This window comes from Chelonoidis abingdonii, chromosome 11 (genome assembly GCF_003597395.2).
Source record: "Chelonoidis abingdonii isolate Lonesome George chromosome 11, CheloAbing_2.0, whole genome shotgun sequence".
Classification (NCBI taxonomy): Eukaryota; Metazoa; Chordata; order Testudines; family Testudinidae; genus Chelonoidis; species Chelonoidis abingdonii.
In genome coordinates this window covers 60,152,220-60,166,301 of record NC_133779.1, presented here as the reverse complement: position 1 = coordinate 60,166,301, position 14,082 = coordinate 60,152,220, and the positions used below count along the sequence as shown (strand labels likewise).

Sequence of the window (14,082 nt, the reverse complement as noted above, 5' to 3'; positions counted from 1 at the left end):
AGGATCCACCCTGGGGCTCCCCCAGCATGGGGACCACACTGGAGGCATCGGCTCAGGGGGCCACGTACAGCAGGGGGTTCCCCAGCTCCCATCTCTCAGCCTTCTTCCCGAGAGCACCAGAGGGCAGGAAATGGAACTACTTCGGGTTTCCCCTTCCCCATGGGGCGGTTTTGGAGGGAAGGGAGGGCAGGCATTGCAGAGGGGGCAGTTATGTTATGCTTATAAGAAGCACACAGCATCTTCTTAAGGGGAAAAGGCAAAACGCCACATTTATTAGCATATGCATTGAATCACATACACACAAACTATCCCACCAGTCAATGTTATAGTTACCAGTCCTAAGTCCGGATCAATCTAGTGGCCACCTAGGTTGATCAAGGTTAGAGAGGAGCCGGGTTCTGTTGGTCGCAACATGATGCTCCTGGGAAGTCTTGGCAGGATGAACCCAAAGTTTCATGGCAAAGCACCCTGTTTATATAGTGATCTTCCTTCACTGGGACCAATGAGTTTTGCAGCATCATGCTGTAATAAATCACTGTTTCATGAGTCCTTGTTCTCTTAAATTGTTCTTCTCGTCCTTTATCTTATTCTTTCATCACTCTCTCAGGGAGTTTCCCCATGTCTGTTTTGATCACAGGATCTTTTCCCCATTGATAGGTGCCTGCCTCATCTTTTAGAGTCGTCAATCTGCCCTCCTCTGACATCTCAATAGGGACAGGTTGCAATTTTCTGGGTCCTTTATGTCTATCCTCAGATCCTCCCTAGAACATCTGGTCCAGTAATGGCCTTCACACTTATCTTCTAACACACACCTTCCTCATTCACACGGAAAACAGAACTGATTTACACAGAACATTTGAACAGGAACATCAAATTGCATTGCAGGAGAAAACAATCCTGGCGTCCTTTTACTTATTTCAAAATGCTAATTTTAAACCTACAACAAAGTGGTGACCCTAAAGGTCTGTTACTGCCTTGAAATCAGCTTCAGACAGAAGATTCTGGCTGATGCATCTTTACCAATGGTCCATTAGGCCGTTGATTCCTGCTTTAAGAGAGGGTGGCTGGCAGAATATGGTCAAATCATGCTGATGATCACCCCTTCGGCCTCACAAATTGAAGGTTTTATACATTGCTCTAGTAGCTTTCCAGGTGTCGAGGTCAGGATCACTGCTCTATAGTTCCCCAGCTCCTCCGTTTTTCCCCTTTTAAAGAGGGCCACTGTGTTAACCCTTCTCCCATCTTCTGAGATCTCTCCTGGCATCCATGAGTTTGCAAATATTATTGCCAGTGGCTCCAAGATTTCTTCGACTAATTCCTTCAGCCCCCTGTATTGAACAGCTTCCCGCCCCACTGATCTGAATTCATTCAGATTGGTTGGAACATCTCCAACGTGTTCTTTACTGATCCCGATCTGCAGCCTTCCCCTTTGCTGTTCGTGGTAACTTCGCTGGTCACCCGCCAAGTGTTGTTTTTTGTGGGAAGACTGAAGCAAAGCAGCCACTGAGCAGCACTGCCTTCCCACCATCATCTGTCAGCTGCTCGGGATTTTTGGCCAATCTCACAATTCTTGGAGAAGATCTCAGGATTTTTTTGCCAATTTAAGGATTTTTTTTTAGCCCATGATCTTTTGGGACTGTCTGGGGATTTGGGGGGCTCATGCACTGCCAGCAGTGCCAGATCAACCCCCTGCAGAACCCAGCAGCACTGATGGTCCCCAAGATAGATCTGTGTCCCCCCAAACAGCCTCTGCTCTCAAACTCCCCCCCTCATCTGTCTTTAGGTCTGTCCCACCAGACGCCCCAGCCATGGGAAGAGCCCTGCTGCCACAGCAGGACACCAGGGAAGGGGAGCCCCTGGCTCAGGGGCTTCCTTGGAGAGCAGGGGGTCCTGCCCCCCCTGCAGCAATGCTGAGGGTCCTGATCCTCACCCTGCTCTGGAGGGGTAAGTAAGAAGCACCTGCAGCCCCAGTGCAGGGAGAAGGGCAGAACCTGCACTAAGCGGGGCCAGGTCTGTCCCAGGACTTGGAAGGGAGACTGGCCAGAGGGGGAGGGGAGCTCGGTGCCCCAGTGTGGTGCTAGGGGGTGTTGAGTGACAGGGAATGGGGGCAGAGGGCTCGATGTAGGGAAGGCTGGAAAGTAAATGGAGTGAGATTTGGTCAAGGACCCAGAACTGGGCTCGCAAGGGGCTACAGATTGGGATTGAGGGGCACCGGCGCAGCTGTAGGGGGAGCTCAGGGTTGGTCTCTGCTCTCTATGGGTCACACTTCGTTCCCTCTCCATCCCCTGCAGGGTCCCTGTCCCAGCTGCCCGGATTTACCCTGACGGTGCCGCAGTCTGTGTCGGTGCAGGAGGGTCTCTGCGTTCTCATCCCCTGCACCTTCACGTACTCAGCCTCGTCTAATACCTACAGTTCCTGGCCTCAGCTCTACAGATACTGGTACAAGGATCAGGCCAGTGTGGTCTGGAATCCACCCGTGGCCAGCAGTGAGTCCAGCCGGGAGGTGTCGCAGGAGACCCGGGGTCGGTTCCAGCTGGCGAAGAATCCAGCGCACGGTGACTGCTCCCTGCAAATCAGCGATGCCCGACGGACGGATGCGGGGAAATATTTCTTTAGATTCAAGAAAGGAACACTGATGTACAATTACCTCTCCAATTCCTATGGCACTGATGCAAAGCTTGCGATCTCCGTGCCAGGTAAGAGCAGCTGCAGTCACCGCTGATCAACCCCTCTGAGCCAGCCAGTCCCCGCCCTGGGGCCAGATCAGGGACGGCAACCCCAGAGGGGAAAGGCCTCCTGTCCTCAAGTGATTCTCTCCTCTCCCCATGTCTCAGAGCTGACGGAGGAGCCAGAGATCCAGATCTCGCCGGCAGACGGGCTGCCAGGGACTCTGCTGGCCGGGGAGCCAGTGACTGTGACCTGCACGGCCCCTGGGCGCTGCTCTGGGCCCCCTCCCCGAGTCACCTGGACGGGGCCGTTCAGAAACACAGCCCAGGACGTCTCAACCCAGCTGGCAAATGGCTCCTGGGCCTACAGCTCCGCGCTCAGCTTCACGCCCGGCCCAGGGGACCATGGCAAAGAGCTCGTCTGCACCATCAGCTACAGGCCACCATGGGGACCTTCTACCCGCAGAACCGTCCAGCTCCACGTCGTCTGTGAGTGACCCCCCCCCAGCCCCTCCACGCCAACCCCCAGCCCCCTCTGCTGGGATCCCCACTCCTGGGCTTCGGCCCTGCCCTCCAGCCCCTCCCCCAACTCAGCCCTGTGCTGGGATCCCCATCCCCCACCATGCACCCTCAGCCAATTCTCCTCCAGGCCCCTTCCCTCCATACCGTGCAGCCCCTTCTCCCTTGGGATCTTCACCCCTTCCTGCCCCCCTTGGCTATGGCTACCCCCTCCCAGCCACATGCCCAGGTCTCCAGGCCCTTCTCTAATGGGATCCTTTCCACCCCCAACCTAACCTGCCCCCAGAATCCTCCTGTGCTTGGATCCACCCCTCCCCCCATTCCAGTCCCCACTTGCTGGGATTTCACCCCTCACACTAGCCACCCCAGTTCTCCCTGAGATCCCCCCAGGCTGTCCCACCGCATCTCCTCCCCTCTCTCCTTTCCACCAGGATCAGTGGATGCTCTGTATGGTGCACACTGTTAACGGGACCCAGTCACTGCCTGGCACTAAACACGCTCCAGGCTCAGTGCCCAGAGACCTCGGCCGACCCTGCCCCAGGGCAAACCCCAGTTAAATGGCCTGTGACCCTTGCATTGCAGATCCAGGGCAGAGGGAAAATCACCGGCTGCCTTTGTGAGGCGAAAGATCAAATCAGGCTTCACTGTAAGGACGGCCCTTGCTCCCTCAGCCGGAGGGAGAGTTAGCAGGAAACTGCCCCCCTTCTCCACTCCCATGTCTGCAATGCAATCAGAGACCCGCAGCCCAACCCAGCAGACCCAGGCCCTGAGTCTCAGCACCACGGGGCTTTGAGGGCAGCGTGGATGGACCCTGCCAGGCCTGGCCAGCTAGTATCAGTGTCGGGCTGTTCCGGGTGTTGCTTCTAGCCACCCCTCTGGGTGCTACCCAGGCCTGGCCAGCCAAGCCCCAGAGGCAAAAGGAGAGGGCTGGGAAGAGATGAACAGAGGGGGGAAGACAAAGGACCCATGACGGAGGTGTCTGATGTCCCTAGTGATGGCTGGGGCTCAGCCTGAGCTGGGAGTGGGGTTATTTAGACCCCTGGCTCTGTCCCACCCTGGGGAGGAGATGTTTGAGGAGCAGGACACTGAACACCCGGGCGCCCGGCAGACAGTGGCACTGAAATGGTGACACTCACTTCAGTACCCAGGCCTGAGCAGCCCAGCCCCTCGTTAGTGCCTCTGCCTATTAGGCAGAGTTTTGACCCCCCTCCCCGTTTTTGGTCCCTTGGGTTTCCATTTCCCATGGTTCTGGTTCCCCAACGTGGCCCTAACCCGGCCCCTGGGTTCCATCGGGCGCCTCTTGGGTGGGGCTCGGTCTCTTCCCTTCCCTGCCCAAGGGTCTCATGTCACTTCAGGGACTTATCTGTCCCCCAGCTGAGCTCACAGCGAGGGGCCATGTCTAGGCTCAGTGATCACTAGCGACACCCCCTCCCCCCCCCGGTGCTGTCCAGTCCCCCTGATTCCCCCCTGTCTGGTTTGTGTTACAGACCCGCCCGGGCCCCCCAACATCACTGGGACCCTGACCAGGAATGGACGCCCCGGTGAGAGGCCGTGCTGCAAGCCCCGGGAATCAGCGAGCGCCTCCTAGTCATGCTCTGCCCGCGCTCAGGGCCAGGCCCCAGGCTCAGCCGGGCCAGGCTGGTCCGTACGCAGAGAGGAGAGCCAGAGGAAGCTGCAGGGCTGTGGGGAGGGTGGTGGGGGGAGCAGGCCTGGTTCCCTCTGTCTTCAGACCCCGAAGTGGCATTAAGGGGGCGCTGGTCAGTGTGGAGGGGGTGGCTTAGGGACCGATCTCTGTGACGGAGACCTGCTGCCTTGGAAGGGCATCCACTCCGGAGATGGCTGCATCTCGACTCCTTCGGAGGGGAGCTCCAGCAGGGGAGGCTAACCTGCCTGCTCTTCTCTTCCAGGGCCGGCCCCATTGGGAACTGAGGGCGACGTTGTGTCTTTGGAGACCCAGGAGGACGACTCCCTGAGCCTGAGCTGTGACGCTGGGAGCAGACCTGAGGCCACTCTGAGCTGGGCCAGGATGAACAGGTCCCTGAGCCCTGGCCAGGAAGGGACCAGGCGCCTGGAGCTGCCGAATCTCAGGATAGGGGACGCTGGGGAGTATCGGTGCTGGGCAAAGAATTCTTACGGGTCGGCCAGCCGGGCCCTGCGTGTGCATGTGCAGAGTAAGGCTCTTGGGGGAGCCGTGCTGCAAGGATCAGGACAGGGGTTCAGTGAAGGGCGCTGTGCTGCAGGGGGCTGGGTTGGGGGCTCAGCAGGGGGCACTAGGCTGCAGGGGGTGGGCAGGGGATCCATGGGGGTGTGTGGAGGGGCAGGGGGTATTGGGGGTGCTGGGCAGCAGATCAGGGTGTCAGTGGGGGGCTCTCTCCAATCTAATACGTTGCCTTGGGTATTTCAGCTCTGGAGAGGACTCTGCAAATCACCGTCTCCAGAGCTAACAGGAGCGACCCCCAGTTATTCCAAGGTATCGCTGGGGGTGGGGAGTGGAGCATGGGGCCTTTCCCCTCTAGAGGGCGCTGGCCACCATCCAGCCTCCAGGGCAGGGACTTGTTGGCTCAGGGTGCAAGTCGCTCGGTGTTATTTCTATTCCCAGATCCCAGCACCCTGGTGGCGAACGGGTCACAGCTTTCGGCCCGGGAGGGCGACTCCCTGCGGTTCCTCTGCTCCGTCGCCAGCAGCCCCCCCGCTGCGCTGGGCTGGGTGAGGGGGGGCCGAGCCATCAAGGGCACCCGCCCCGCGGGGGAGAATCAGCTGCAGCTGGAGCTGCCCAATGTGACGGACGAGGACGGGGGGCTGTACGGGTGCTGGGCCCAGAACAAGCAGAGCTCTGCCCAGGGGACGTTCCAGCTGCAGGTTGAGTGTGAGTGGGGTTAACCCGTGGGACTCCTTGCCCCTGGATATTAGTGTAGTTAATCCACACAACTCCTTACCACTGGGTGTTAGTGGGGTTAACCTGTGGTACTCCCAGCCACTGGGTTTCTCTCACAGTGACAACAGTCAGAATCTCTTCCTCTCTGCAGACAGCCCCCGGCTGGGGACCAGGCTGAACTCATCCTGCCAGCACCAGGGGCCCAGCATCAGCTGCAGCTGCTCTCTGCGTTCCCACCCCCCACCCCAGCTCCAGTGGCAGGTGGATGGGGTGTCCCTGGCTGGGAACAGCTCATGGGGGGCCCTGCAGGTCCACTTGTGGGCCCAGGGGGACGAGACCATCAGCACCCTGAGCTGGATGGGGAGCGAGGAGAGGGGCTCTCAGATCTTCTGCCTCGGCTTCAACCGTCATGGGAGCTACGCCGCCCTGCACTTTGAACTCAGCGTCCCGCAGAGAGGTGAGACACTTGGACTCCTGGGTTCTGTCCCCAGGTTGGGGAGGGGAGTCAGGGGCTGGGAACCAGGACTCCTGGGTTCTGTCCCAGCAGTGCCCCGTGCTCTGTTTTCTCGCAGGTGCAGAGAAGCCTAGCAAGCTGCTGGGCGTGGGGGTGGCCTGTGGGCTGGGGGTCGCCGTTGGCTTCTTCCTTCTCGGGCTCTGCGTGATCAAGTGAGTCTAAAGCTTCCTGTCCTGACCCCCACCTGCCCCTCCAAGATCCCGCTGAGATCCCCTGCCATGTCCTCTGGGTTATTCCAGCCCTCTCCCTCCCCAAGTGAGATCCCTCCCCCCCTGAGCTCCTCTCCCTGGCCTATCCCAGTCCCCTGTGCTCTAGCCTCCCCCACTCGTGTCCCTACTTTCTCTCTCCTCATGGGTCTCTTTCCCCCTCCCGCCCAAGTCTCATGCATCTGTCCTGATCTGTTTCCCCACAGGCTGTGGGGCCAGGATCTGGCACTCCCTACTGCTGAGGCCGGGGAAATGTCTAACAGGAGCCAGGACAAGCACACAGCAGATGATACCAGCCTGATCTACATTAATGTCACCACCATCCCCATGGTATGTACCTGGGGGGAGCAGGCAACCAAGCCCACCTGCCCTGCCCACCCCACCCCTTCTCTGCCCCCTCCACTTCTTCTCCTTCCCACCCCTTTAACGAAAGAATGAATATAAGCCAGGCTTTCACCAGGGCACAAAGTGCACGGGACTAGATTGGGGCTTGAATGCTGCCAACCCCTGGGTGTCTCCCAAATGCACCAGCTGGGCAAGAAATGCATTTATGCGGCTGCCTTCTATGGTATTAGATGCATGTGCTCAGATAGTGCATGCAGGGTGCACCATGTCTGTTCCAAATATATGTACCCTGCAGAAAATGCAAAGAATGCATCAGAATAGTCTATGCATCCATGAGATGCATGGGATCAAATCATGCATCCACAGTGCATAAAATGTGCACAACCTCATGCATCTTGCTAATGTGTGGCCTGTGCAGCTGAGGCAGTGAATGCATTAACCAAGCTGGTGCTGGCATGGGATCGGCTCATGGTTCAGCGAGTGTGAAACACACCCAATCCCACGCCTCTTGCTAGTGCACACCCAATGCCAGAAATGCATTTGCAGGGCGGGTGGGGGAAACGAGACCTGGGGCAGCCCATGCAATCAACTCAGCAGGGTGGATGCAAGTCTCTGCCTGGTGTTTCTGCCTTGCTTCTCACTCAGGATCACAAGACTCCAGCTGCCCACTGGACCAAAGGCATCCAGGATGGGGCTGCAGCAGCACAGGCCCCGCTGGGCCCGGGGAAGCCAGATGAGCTGCATTACGCCTCCATCAACTTCTCCAAGCTGCAGTGCAAAGGGGTGGAGCCTCCGGAGGCCCCGGACAAGGAATATTCTGAGGTCCGGCTGAAATAGCCCCCTCATGCCATGGGCCCAGGCTGGGTGTATCTGGCCTGTCCAGTGCAGGGACGATCATAATGAGGAGGAAAGAGGGAAAGGGTCATCCCAGGGCTGGACCCGCGACGTAGGAGACCTGGATGCAAATTCCTGCTCTGGCCTGGACTCTGGGCAGAGTCAAGTAGGCCTTGGAGATGCTGGAGCGCTTCATTGAGGGGAGGTATCCCAGAGTCCCCTGCAGCCGGGCCCCAAAGCCTGCCCCCTCCTAAACCCCACTGCCCCTGGGGGAAAGAGCGTCTCAGCCCCAAAGAGTCTCTCTCTTCTACCCTGCCTGAGCCCTCACCCACTCGCTTCACAGATGGGCAGGATAGTCATGCTCAGGGGCAGCAGTTGGCAGGAGCAGAGGGATGGGCTTGTGTCTAACATGCTGGCCTGGTACTCAGGCTTCCTGGGTTCTAGTCCCTACTCCACTGAATCTGCTGAGGTGAGGCTGAGCCAGTTGTTGCATCTGCCTGGCCTCGGTTTCCTCACCTTGAAAACTGGGATAATAATGGTGCCCTGGGCTAGTTATGTTATAAACTCTTAGGGGCAGGGAGTGTCTCTCACTGTGTCTGCGCAGCACCTGGCACAACAGCGCCCTGGTCTCTGTCTAAGTCAATCAGTGCCACATGATTATAACTTTGTAATAACAATGTTCTATTGAAGTTAACATGTTTACAGTCGGATGCTTTTGGCTTCGGAGTGAAGGTCCCTGTTTACAAGCTGTTACTTGAAATAGATTTTCATGTGTCATTTTTTGTCACGGCTACTTTTTTAACAAAGGGCCACTAACAACTATGACTGATTTTCCAGTAAAGAATCAGTTTTTACATCTGCTTTTCCCCTGGGATGGCCCCGATCGCATCTGGTTTCTGGGCAGCACCCGGCATGACGGGGCCCGGATCTCAGCTCGGGCAGGGCCAGTCTCTCGCTGTGTGTACTCACAGGACTCATTTTGGCTTGGCTCCATATGGTCCCTGGGAGTGACCCTCCTTTGGTGTGACAGTCCCTGGGATGGTTGCACTCTCTCTCTCTCTCTCTCTCTCTGGGGTTAGGCCCTTTGGCCCCATCACCTCCTGGGAATTGCCTCTGAGTTGGCCTGTCTCTGCCGTGGGCCCCCTCAGAAAGTACTACTGTCCGGACCACCAGGGCTTGTTAATGTGGTGGAGGAGATCGGCTTTCATTACTCCAGCTTGCCAGAACCTGAAACTACCATCACGAGAGTTCGCCAGACCCCCTCCAAACATCTTCGCTGCCTGTTGGGGAGGGGGACTTACAGGCTGCCACTCACTTTTCCAATGTGATATATCCGAGTCACGGCACCAAGATTTTAGAGAGCTACTTCCTTCAGCCTCCCACTTCCTGGTCCTTCTTGCGTGAACAGAGAGAAGCAATACCCAAAGTCTGAAGGAATATTCTCAGCTATACCTTAACCCATCATTTTACTGAAATCTATCAAACCAATCCTGACATATTGTAACATAATTCTCTAACCAATTATATCCCACTACCCTAATTAACTTACAACCAGCTAAATTAATTATACAGCAGCCAGAAACAATTAGAGAACCCGGCAGATTAGCAATAGAAAAGTGGAGTCCATAAAGATGAAACAGATAGAAATGAGGGTTTTACACCCACAACCATTGAGAAGTGATTTCTTGCCAGACAGGATGCTCTCAAACTAAGTTTTCTTTAGCCATCTTTATCTGGTGGCAATGAGCACTATCAGGAGCGGATTGTCTTCCTAACAGCCCAATACCCCCTTATTTCAGTGTGACGGGTTTGGGATGTGAGGATGTGACCATTCGCTTCCCAGTGCATGGCTGCCCCCGCTGCTTAGCCAAAGGCCTTAGCCTAAGAACCAGGCCTCAGAGTGTCACAGTGAGAGAAGGCCCAGACACAGGCAGACAGTGATTTTGATTCTTTATTTTATACCTCTATAGCTAGCTAAATGTTAAACATATACCTAAATTCTTAAAGTATAGACCTTTACAGACAGGCCTGAATATCTATATCCTAACACTCCACGTCTTTTTTTTTCTTTTGGGATCCTGCTGCCCAGGTATCCCCGGAAAAGCACAGGACATATGGTGACACATTTCCTGATAGGGCCAGGCATCATAGTGGAAGGTGTCAATGCTCCATCGGTCCCACTGCCCCTTGCGTAGTACAATGCCCGGCACCTTCTCTGGTTTGGATATACCACACCCATTCCAATTATTGCTCCAGACTTCCCTTATAGAGGGCCCGAGAAGGTTGGGTCTGGGTTATCTAGAGGGGGGAGGGCTTACTACATTACATTACTAATTAGTAGCTGTTCTCGAGGGGGTTGTGCCCCCCTTGATCGTTTCCATATACAACTTAACACAAATACAGTTAACAATACACCAGCCGCTATGATCAGCCACAGCAACCCCGAGAGTCCTGACCACTGCAGGATGGTCCAACATCCCGGCCACCACCAAGAACGCTGCTGCTTCTCCTTTGACAGGGTTAAAATTTTGTCAGTGCCATCCTGACGTGTGTATTGTAAGTGTGTCCAGCTGTTGGCGCCTGCAGCAAGTTGCTCTTGTAATTTTTGTGTACTTTTGTCCGTATTGTGTGTCCATTGAATATCCACAGTGAAATCTGGTATTGTCCAAACCAGTTCAACTACTTGGTACGGCCTGAGGTAGTAGGTGCTGGTTCGATTATTTACGATTAAGTCCACTGATCCATTGGTGCACCATAGTCCAGGTGGCAGTGTACAGAAGTTCATGATTTGGTCATATACTGGAAGGATTTTGCCTCCTAGTGTTATCTTGCAGGATTGCACACATTGCCAACAGAATACCCTATGCCCCATATACATTACCTCTAAATGCCCCCCACCTTTGCAATAGGCCATTGATCCTGCTCCTCCAGAGTCATAGGAGAGGGGCACATCCATAGTCCTCTGGATATACAACTGCTTAATGTGATGATAGTCCAATTTACCCCATTCCACCCCCGCACACCTATTTCCTAGTGTCTCCCAACTCACTCCCCCTTCCCTAGTTACTCCCATAGGGTTTAAGGGGACCATCTTATTTGCATTTCCTTTACATGGTATCATAGTAACAATTACACAAGAACTCTCCCCATAGGTCAGGGATGTTATTTTCCAAGTAGATGGGTATGTTTTTGCAATTGCGGATAATATGGGCTAGCCTCCCAATTTAATACCGAAGGCCATTGTTCTGACCAAGCGTCTCTCCTATTATGGGTTAACATTATTAACTGAGCATTTTGAATACCTACACACACTCCTCCCCATGTTAATCATCTGAAGCCATCCCCCACCCATGTCACCAGGTCCCCTGCCCAACGAGTTAACTAGAAGTTTACCTCTACTGCTGTTCTCCACCCTGTGGCAACTGCCGATAGTTGCTGTGCCATTCATTCACTAATTTGTTGTTGAAATCTCACCGTTTGGCTTATCAGTTGTTTGGTTACCCACTCATCCCCCAGATTCCATGTACCCAGTGTGGAAGCAGGGAAAGAAAGAGAGGGTTTAAGAGCAGCCATTTAAGTGTCAGAGACAGAACAACTGTTGAGCTAAGTCTTAGCCTAATATTGCGAGACCTGTAGAAGCAGGATTCACATCAGAAGCGAGCAGAAAACAGCAGAATAGCCAGTGTGACCTAGCCTTGAGATAATGATGTTTTTGAGAAGAGAAAGTGAGAAAATACTGGAGTAGATAGCAAATAGTCTAAATAGAATGTAGATGTTTTTAATTTCATGCACATCACAAAGAGGTATAAATGCTTGTGTGATTTTGCTTGAACTTTGGAGAAACTGAGGCAGAGATGCTCTCTGCCAGCTGTATTCTTCCCCTGCAATTGCTTGAATAAAGCTGTCTCTGATTTTGTTGCTTCCAACCTGAGAGTGGAGTTTTGTTTCTTCCACAATAATTGGTGCCATGACTCAGATGGCTACAGCCGGCTGAGGCAGTGACTGCTACTACGGACCATTCCCCTTCGAACCCCAGGCCAACTCAGAGGTAAGAGACCTTTTGAAATCTCTATTGGGGTCAGAGGAAGATTGACTGTGGGGCTGTCTGTCCCCCTGGGCTGAGGCCATGCGAACTTTTGTTTATGCAACAGGATCAGACACAGAGTGGTGTTGGGGAATTGGTCGCCCCGTGTAAGGTTAGTTGTATGCATACACGGGGCTGGGAAATATGTTGTTGCCCCAGGGTAAACCAATGTGTAGCTTAGGTCAGACCTATTGAGTTGAGGGGTTGTGGTAACGCCCTCAGAGGAGAACACAGGTGTGTTCAGTCTGGACAGAGGGTTTGTGGCAACACCCTCAGGTTAAAAACAAAACAAAACAATGCATCGTGGTATAAAGAAATAGAGGCCTTGGCGGGGGGGGGGAGGGGGGTGCCAACCAGTGTAAATAAGAGTCATACAAAAATGCCCAAAGCTCCCTGCAATGCCAAAAGCTTGTGACCGGGGATGTCTTTCGTACAAGCTCAGTGACTGCATCTTAGTGGATCGGTAAAAAATCCAACCCGAGGTGGGCTGTCTCTGCATGGCATAACCGGCAAAAAGGCTGCATGGGTCTAGGATTGTGTAACCGCAACTTTCCTCCCTGTCATAAATGGATAGTTAAGGGTTAATGCCTCTTTTACCTGCAAAGGGTTAAGAAGTTCACCTAGCCTAGCTGACACCTGACCAGAGGAACCAAAGGGGGGACAGGATGTTTCAAAAGGAAAGAGGGAAGTTTTCCTTTGTTTAGAGTCAGTTTCAGTTTCAGCCTGACTGGAATAGATCAAGGAACCAGCCTCTTACCAGAGTAGTAAGTTTTAGAAAGGGATAAATAGGTTTATGTTTGTTTTCTTTTGTAACTTGTCTTTGTGCAGTTAGGGGAGTAATCAAACTGGGTATTCTTGAGTGTACTAAGGTTTTTGCCCAGGGGAAAATTATGTGTTTTAAACCTGTTGTCTGTGAGATCAGCTTGTATGCTGTCTCCCAGATGTTTTTTTTCTTTTACTTTTCTTTTCTTTAATTAAAAGCCTTCTTTTTAAGAACCTGATTGATTTTTCCCCCTGTTTTTTTAGATCCAAGGGGATTGGATCTGGACTCACCAGGGATTGGTGGGGGGGAAAGAGGGGAGAAAGAGTAATTCTTCCTTGTTTTAAGATCCAAGGGTTTGGATCGGTGTTCACCAGGGAATTGGTGGAGGAGTCTCTCAAGGCTACCTAGGGAGGGGAAGGTTTTATGGGGGAAGACAGAGTTTTCCAGATGACTCAGACATCTGGATGGTGGCAGCAAAACCAGATCTAAGCTGATAATTAAGCTTAGGGCTTCTCATGCAGGTCCTCTCATGCAGGTCCTCATATCTGTACTCTAAAGTCCAGAGTGGGAGTGAAACCTATGACACTGCCCCTCTCCTCCCCACCTGAGCCGCTGACTGATCTGATCACCTTACCTGAAGCAATTAAAGTACACGGCATCACCTCTTTAAGACTAGCTGACATTCTTTGCTGAAAGGAGGTGTAAAAGGATCGTAAACATCTTCAATCAATCTGTTCCCCATCCTGTTACCAAACCTCTCTCTATTTTTGTGGGACCTATTATGGACCGACAGGCATTTTTGCTTAGTCCAACTTCTCCTGTTAATCTATCAGGAAGAAATTTATGATGTAAATGATGTGCTATCTATTGTACACCAGATGGCGTATGCTTAGACGTTCCTAATGAGAATATGAATCTGGTACTGGCCAGTCTCCAAACTCAGCAGCCAGTTCAAGTAAACACAGCTCTTGGCAATGACCTTGCTAATTTGTTATCGCAAGGTGCCTGCTTGCCTTTGGTCTTAGCATGAGAGCGAAGTGGGGCAGAATCAGACTGCGGAGCCAGTTAAAATCCTGGTTGACCCTTCCGAGGGTACCACAGTACCCACTGTGCCCCGATGCAGAGTAAGGTGTAGCCCCAGTAATAGATTCTTTATTGCAGCAAGATATTATTGTTCCTGTGATTAGGTCTTGTAAAACTCCTGTTTCCCCTGTAAGGAAACCAGGGAAGAACACTATTGCTTTGTTCAGGATCTCCATGCGATTAATGCTGTTGT

The 14,082-nt window shown here is 53.4% G+C and overlaps 1 protein-coding gene across 2 annotated transcripts; it reads left to right on the top strand.

Moving 5' to 3' along the window:
- The first annotated feature begins 1,802 nt into the window (after positions 1-1,802).
- LOC116838267 (sialic acid-binding Ig-like lectin 13) lies at positions 1,803-8,736 on the top strand. Of its 2 annotated transcripts, XM_032803311.2 has the most exons (11): positions 1,803-1,944; positions 2,292-2,696; positions 2,835-3,155; positions 4,673-4,726; positions 5,093-5,356; positions 5,590-5,655; positions 5,785-6,051; positions 6,212-6,517; positions 6,633-6,726; positions 6,987-7,110; positions 7,771-8,736. In XM_032803311.2, the coding sequence occupies exons 1-11, from the start codon at positions 1,809-1,811 to the stop codon at positions 7,960-7,962; spliced, it is 2,229 nt and encodes a 742-aa protein (XP_032659202.1). In that variant the 5' UTR covers positions 1,803-1,808; the 3' UTR covers positions 7,963-8,736. The 2 variants fall into 2 exon arrangements, with proteins under 2 accessions (XP_032659202.1, XP_032659204.1); XM_032803313.2 differs by lacking the exon at positions 5,093-5,356.
- Positions 8,737-14,082: the final 5,346 nt, after the last annotated feature.

Coding starts and splice junctions, on each gene's coding strand:
- LOC116838267 (XM_032803311.2), top strand. CDS start 1,809: ATGGGAAGAGCCCTGCTGCCACAGCAGGACACCAGGGAAGGGGAGCCC. Junction 1,945..2,291: donor CCTCACCCTGCTCTGGAGGG/GTAAGTAAGAAG, acceptor CATCCCCTGCAG/GGTCCCTGTCCCAGCTGCCC. Junction 4,727..5,092: donor GACCAGGAATGGACGCCCCG/GTGAGAGGCCGT, acceptor CTTCTCTTCCAG/GGCCGGCCCCATTGGGAACT.